The 7,500-nt window shown below is 42.4% G+C and overlaps 1 protein-coding gene across 1 annotated transcript in view; it reads right to left on the bottom strand.

Annotated features, from left to right (window-relative positions):
* Nucleotides 1-1,621: 1,621 nt before the first annotated feature.
* Nucleotides 1,622-7,500, bottom strand: part of LOC138039192 (uncharacterized) — a 9,461-nt gene continuing 3,582 nt past the window's right edge. The window contains exons 3-5 of the mRNA XM_068885385.1: nucleotides 4,461-4,645; nucleotides 3,544-3,889; nucleotides 1,622-2,557 (exon numbers count right to left, since the gene is read on the bottom strand). Coding sequence (XP_068741486.1) covers nucleotides 2,517-2,557; nucleotides 3,544-3,889; nucleotides 4,461-4,637 — 564 coding nt within the window. The 5' untranslated portion in view covers nucleotides 4,638-4,645 and the 3' untranslated portion in view covers nucleotides 1,622-2,516. The remainder of the gene's footprint in view (nucleotides 2,558-3,543; nucleotides 3,890-4,460; nucleotides 4,646-7,500) is intronic.

Here is a 7,500-nt window from a genome sequence, read left to right as displayed (position 1 = left end):
GAAGAAGAAGAAATATAAATATAAATATAACAATTATGAGGTAGATAATGTTTAACTTTTAAAATAAATACTATGTAAAACATCGACAAATTCCTTGTTTAGAGAGGACCCCTCCCTAGTGTTTTGAATTGTCACGGAAGCACGTGACCAGATCCTACCAGGGTCTCTCCTCGCTCGAGAGACCCTGGGAACGACGTTGTCAAAACAGCAGTAAAATGAGGTGTATTTCTATTCGCCTTTATTGGACCCTTATTAGCCATAATTGGCCATTATTATTAACAATGATCATTATTAAGTAATTTCGACGAATTGTGTACGCGCAAATGTTCCGCAGTCCGCAGAACATTCACAATTCTGAAATTCGCTGTCGGTCAGTCTTGACATTTGTGTCGCTTTCGCTAATTCGTTGTAATAGTCTGTCGGTCGTCGCCAGTTCGTGGCTATCATGTCGCCGGTTCAAGGCCATGTCGCTTGTCGGAATTTACCCCTAACACGGCCTCATTAAGAGAAGGTTGTTCTCTTTGAATATGAAAAGCGTCTAGCTAATAACCCAGTAAAGGTTTTCTTACGGTAAACTCTAGTTAGAAAAGAAATGGGATCATTATTATCAACTAAAACACTTCTTTGCTAACTAGAGTTTACCGTAAGAAAACCATTACTGGGTTATTAACTAATTATTTCAGTTTCACTTCGTACTCTTACAAAGTGGGTCTCATCAGGACTCTTATTGATAGGGCCTATAAGATTAACAGCACCTGGTTGGGGCTACACGAGGACATAACTAAGCTTATGGAAATCCTAAAAAAGAATCTTTTCCCTGCCCATTTAATTGAAAGGGTTGCAAACCGTTACATTACTGGGACCCTAAGTAATCATTGTCCCCAGGGTTCCCTTCCCACTTCCCCTATATTTTATTTTAAGCTACCTTACATAGGCCATTTTTCTGTAGTAACTCAGAAAAAGATCCGTCACTTTATCAAGCGCTACTGCATTGATTTAGGGTTAGATGTATATAATTTTTTTTATCTTCAAACAAACACGACCCATGACCCACGACTCACGACCCACGACACACCCACCCGCGCGATTTAGCTTCACCCAAAATTTGTTCGTGTGTAACCGGCTTTAAATCTTCTTAGCTTCAGTTCTGTTGACGTTAATTTGACACTGAGTTTTCTGAAGTTTTTTTACCTCTGTGTGATTTGCAAACTTTCCTCTAGTTCGGAAATTTTCGCTTTTTCTCGTTCTAATTCCGGCAGAAGTAAGAGAACTTTGTCAAATTTTCCTCAATTTGTTGTAATTTCATGCTGCACCGCGACAAGCCATAATGGTTTCTGTCTTCTGTAGCGAAGATATCGTCGTCGGTTTGTGAGCTTGAAGTTCGTTGCCTTGTCCTTTTCGCCCTTCTTCTTTCTGAGGATGCTGAATGTGACTCATCTGAGCTCATTTTAGTGGTTTAAACGTTTTCGTCGTAGGCAAAAAGCGTGCTTAAGCAGGCATAGGCATAGGCATAGGCGGAGCAATGAAACTTGCGTCCGCCATACTCGACGTCTCGTCCCAGCCATAAATTAACTTTTTACTTTTCTGCGGTTACAAACGATTCTCAAGGAAAGAAGACTTCATTAGTGTCTTTTAATGTCTTTCCATGCGTATCACAATCATACCTGACAAGAAACACAAGGTGGCGCGGGAAGGTGTTCATCCGACCTTGTTTGCGAGGCTGTAGAATTATATAGCCCTCATCCTTTGACTTTGCAGTTTTGCCCTGGATATTATACTCCAAATTGAATAAATCAGCACATTCAATAGCTTAGTCTTAGTGACTGAACTATGAATGTCTCTTTGGACTGTCTGTGGCTTACTTTTTCTAAAAGCTAACATGCTTCTTGGAGTAAAAGACAGCACTTAAACTGGACCGTGTTTGTCTTAACATATACCCTGCTATAAACAGTTTTTCCTGATATCACAACAAACAAGGTCTCGGTAATGTGAATCAGCCAAGGCCAAAGTTCCAAAAATCAAGCCGAAACAAAGGTACTTTAACTTCATTTAAATATGGCGAAATATATACAGTGTGTTGGCTATTTATGCATAGCTAGAGGGCGTAACCTTCACATGATGAGTGAATTATCTGCTGGAAAATTACACGCTTATCTGCAGGTTGTACTCAATGATTAGTAGAACTTAAATAATCAACCAGTGATAGGAGCGATGTTGACTGCACTGTTAGATCATTACAACCTGATTTTTGATCATCCTTAGAACAACCACTGAAAGTTATTCGCTGGGTTTCAATGATTGTTCTATGGTTAGGATTAGCGCTTGATGAAATTTTTTTTCATGAGAGAAGTCTGCGTAGCTCTTTTTATAAATTGGTGCGCTGTTTATCCATTCCTCCACCGCATCAATTTATGAAGAAAGTCAGCTAAATTGAACAACGGCCAAATGTGTAAAGTTCGCCAAAGGTGCGACTTGCATTATATGTACGCAAGTTTTTGTTATGAAAAGAAACGACGTCAGCGGATGAAGACAGCAAAAACATCAGCTAGGCCCATGTCTGTGAAAAGAAAATAGATAACAGTTGGATTGTTACTAGACAAAGGAATGTATTTGTAACGAAGAGAAGTGAAATACGCGAGTGCGGTTAACTCCAGAGTTCAATAAGTACTTCATAAAACAATCACCAGGCAACCTTTACCCCATTTGACTTTTTAAAACAAACCTACGACACGTGAAACATAAGAAGAATAATAACATCAAAAAGGAATCGTGCGCATCTACATGTGATCGTGTCACGAACCATGTATAACGAAAAGTCAGTCGTTTCCCTAGTGGCAGCGAAAACTCGAGCGAAATAGGTCCAAGCCTTCTCCGACATTTCTCCGATTCAGGAGCTCACTGCGCTTGCGTATACTTATGAAACAAGTGTGAACATCGTTCAGGGTATTTTTATGTTCAGTTATGCTTGTACGTCAACGTGTAAACAGAGCAAAATCTAGCACATGGAACCACAAGGAGGAAAAAATGCTCTCCATGCGGCGGCAAGATTTGTGATGATATCTAGGAAGATTCTTATAGGGCAGACTGCTGGTTAGTGAACTGAAAAAAGCTTACGCTTGAACAGAAGATATCAAAGACACCACCTATAAGCGACTGACTCCTTAATTTTGAATGACAAAAATGACATTAATAAAAAGACACTTTCCTTATTCCTTCAAGGACACATACACGGCCGCTGTAACGTTAAGTAAATCTGGCAAATGCGGAAGATTCTCCTGAAGGCTTCTCATTCAAACCTACAGACGACTTGCCCGATGTTAGTTAAGAATTAGGGGCGGACTAAGGACGGGGGATGCGGCCCGGCACTTCCCTCCTTTATTTGTGTATTGTTTTTAGTTCCTTATACTGATTTCTTTTTCGAGTGGTAAGCGGGGAGAGGGAGGTGCGGTCTCCTTCTGCTGAATTTCCCTAGGGAACAAACACGAGTCGATCCGCTGCAGCAATCCTTAGTTGCAATCTTTAGTTGGGATTTGTCAGCCTTACCCTCTGCGGAGTTATACACGGAGGAACCTTTCTTCTTGCTGTAAAGAATGCTCAGGGGTTTTTTTTTTTCAAAGTCACAGGGGTTAGTATCAGTGCTGATCATTAACCAGCCTACATCGTTTGCACAGCCAGAGTACTTTTTGGATATCTCAAAAGAGCGGAGAGTATCTTTATGTTCCTGAACGATTGGTTGAAGCTCAAAGTGCTCCAGACTTGAATTACTTATGAGGTCATCCCACGTTGATAAATGGAGATTTTCCTTGGTAAACCACTCAACATTATCATTAACGGCATTGAACTTGAGAGATTGCACTTCTTTACGATCCTTGTAGAGAGCAACACGAACCTGCAAATTGATAGCAAGAATACCTTGAGTAAAAGACGTGGATGTTTCAATTGGCTGGAGTGGAACCAACACCAAAGGTAATTACTTAAGCCAATCACAACATTTACAGAAAAAAAGAAATGATCCAGTGATAATCAAAAGCCATCCAACCGCGTTACCTCCTTCGGCTAAAGTTTCCGGCAGAGCAGGACTTGATGATTTCTCAATGCTGCACCGAGAGTAGCGCTTTAGTTACTTAAAAACTTCGCAGTTTTGTTAAATAGACAAAGCAAAAGACGGATGTCCAAAACTTTGGACATCTTCTTGGATTAAATGTTTTACCAAGCATTTAGACCATGTATATGCCACATGACGAAATGAACGTTTTATGTTTCGATCGTTAAAGCGACAGTTTTTCCAACGTCGCAAGACTTTCAGAGAACACGTCATGCAGGTAGGTAGCATTGACCAATAATCTTTTTTGGTCAGGGAGCAGCACAGCAGAGCTCTTCCCAATGGCGATGCAGGAAAATGAGAGATGTAAAAAAGCTGTGTGATATCTTACTTTTTCCTTACAAAGTTGTTCTCATACCTGCTTAGGATTAAACGTGTTCCAGTTTTGAGAAAGTACCAGACGGTTTTTGTAGTGTCCATTAAAAGTGGAAGATGTATCCAGGGCGGCCTTCACGTCCTCAGAAGTTGTATTTCGTGATTTCCACATCTCCGCAACGTACAAAGGCGTTGCGTTTGCAACAACTTTAAATACCATCGTCCAACCTGCAGTTATTAGTAAGAAAAGTCATCTATGTCACTGGAAAACAAAGAAACGTTTTTAAATGATTTACCAGTTAACTAACATGCGGGGAAGGCGGAGCCGGGGGGGGGGGGGAGGGCGGTCTGGGGGAGCTTTAGCCCCCCCTCTTCCAATTTCAAGCAAAAAATAAAAATAAGAAGTAAAACATCTGTCATTTCACGGTTGATCCACGTTTACTTTGTTGATATCCGTCGAGAATGCTCAAAGTAGCAATTTCGAGTTTCAAGATTTGTAAATTTTCTGGCGGAAATTTCCGCAGAACCCCCGACAAGTTAGCGTCTCCGGAGCTTGCTTGTTAGCCCCCCTCCCCCCCCCCCAATACAAAATATGCTCCGCCGTCCCTGATATGGAATTTTTTCGTCGCAAAATCTCCTCACACTTTGCAATCCCTCCCATGAAATTTCGCTCTTATGCACCTGAGAACCAGCTCTGATTGTTTGCCCGACGACCAAGTTAGTTCTAGTCCTAAGATGAAATCACTTTTTGCGATACTTTTTTTTAAATAATAATAATAAATAATGATAATAATAATAAATGTTTATTTAACCCTCTCGCAGAGCAAGCTCTGAATTACAGGGAGATTAGGAATAACTTACAAATATTTCAGAATCACAAAATCCTTTAGTATATTAGATCTTGTTCTAAGTGGGCGTATTCTGGTGCCCGACCTCGTGCAATAATCATGTTGGACAGACAGGGCTCTAGAATGTGCTAGCTTCCTAACCGGGTGGTCCAAGTCCAAGTTTGACATGTACCGTTTACATAAATCTATGGGGCGAGACTGGAGTGTTCGAGACCTACATTAATGAGTGCGGTCTCGTAACTTAAACTTGGGAAGATAATGTTCATTGCTCGTTTCTGAATTCTCTCTAACGATTCTGAGAGGTATTTGGACATGTTAATAAAAACCACGGAGCTGTATTCCAGTACTGATCTTACAACTTAGCCATAAACTACGATGATATCTTGATCGCTGACACCACACTTCTTCAGCTGACGTAGGGCATGTAGCCGTTTGTTAGCTTTCCTGACTATAATGTCACAGTGGGAGTCCCATTTTAGGTAATCTGCGATAGTGATACCGAGGAGCTTAAACGTGCGCACACGCTCAACGATCGTATTCCCGGTGAAAATGGGGCTCCACGTGCAACTATTATAGTCAAGAAAGTCAACAAAAATACATTTGCATTTGGTTGGATTTAACATCATTTTGTGTTCACTAGCATAACTGTAAACGTCGTTAACTAAAAAGTTTATTACAGGAGGTGAGTTCCTTGGTACGATCTCTAAGATGGTCAGGTCGTCCACAAACTTTGCGCGTAGAGGCCATGATCTCACCAACTCGTCCACCATGATAGCAAAGAGGATTGGCCCGAGCTTGGTTCCCTGGGGAATACCTCCATTACACGGGAGGATGGAAGAGGACATATTGGAGATCTTCATATACTGGGAGCGTCCTTCGAGGAAGGCAGCTAACTAGCGAGCAATGCAGAGGTGGAGGTTGAAGCGATGTAGCTTTCCAAGGAGGGTGCTGTGATCAATCAGATCGAATCCTTTTCTGAAGTCACCAAAAAATAAGTAGCCTGCACAGCTTCCTCGGTCCAAGCTATCAAGCAGTGTGTGTAATAAATACACCAACGCGTCCGTAGTGACTTTTTACTTACTGCGCACTGGAGGGGATCTAACACACGCATGACAGGCTCGTAAACTCAACTGAGTGTAAAACCCTCCATAACCTTAGCTAGCTGGCATGTCAAGGCAATGGGTCGTATATCATTTTCAACCGAAGTGTGGGGGGTGGAGGGGGGGGGGAGGGGGCATACTGATGCGCGCTTGAGTATAGATGGTAGAAACCCCTCGCGCAACGACGCATTGTACAAATCAGCCGCTACCGGTGCCAGCTCGAAGGCAAACAACTTCCAAATTATATTTGGAATTACGCCAGGGCCAGGTGCTTTTTTTTATTTTAATGGCCCTAAGTGCCATGTACGCTTCCCTAGGTGTAACTAGGAGGCAGTTCGGGATCTCGTGCACAGGGATGCTGTTGACTTCATGTGGCGTAAGAGGAGTGAATGGGGATGTAAGACCAACAAAGAACTGATTGATGTTTTCGCAGAGGTCCTGGACAGGCGAGATGGTTGTTCCGTCAATTATATTTAGTTGATGGTACCATTGGTTACGAGAGATCGAAGATCCCGACAAACTATTCGCATTTAACCACCACTTATCTGCGCAGAACTCCTTGAGGCACTTGGCTTTAGAAGCGTAATAGTTACGTTTGCACTTTTTGATGGTGATTTGGACTTCGTTGCGCCTGCGGTGGAGCTCGGGAGAATCTTTTCCGAATTTTGAGAGCGCTCTTTGTCTCCTGGATATTAAAGTCCTGATCCTGGGGGTTATCCAGGGTTTATCTGACTCCTGCGTACGGGTTGAATTCGAGGGTAGGAAGTAGTCAATTGCCGCTGATAGGACTTGGGAGATGTAGTTACACTTACCCACACACGATGCAATAGAGTAGAAATGATCTCACGAGAAGGCGGTCATCCAGCGCGGCAAAAGCTTCTAATGGCGCTGTCTCGGGTATCGCGAAATGTCACAAGCCGCTTAGCTGGCTTGGCAGCAGGCGTAACAGGCTGGATAAGGACGGTAAAGTGGTCACTTGTGCTGATCTTTGATATTGTTAAAAACTCTGCAAATAGCGTCTGCTTGTTCAGCGTCGAGTTGTCTGGTGGCTGATTCGACCTTGGCGATAATCTCAGTGGCAGTGATGTACGCAGGAGTTACGGCGAAGTTCAGGCCTTCGAACTTCGAAGTTCAG

Source organism: Montipora capricornis, chromosome 2 (genome assembly GCF_036669925.1).
Source record: "Montipora capricornis isolate CH-2021 chromosome 2, ASM3666992v2, whole genome shotgun sequence".
In the NCBI taxonomy this organism is placed as follows: Eukaryota; Metazoa; Cnidaria; class Anthozoa; order Scleractinia; family Acroporidae; genus Montipora; species Montipora capricornis.
This window is presented reverse-complemented; position numbering and strand designations above follow the sequence as displayed.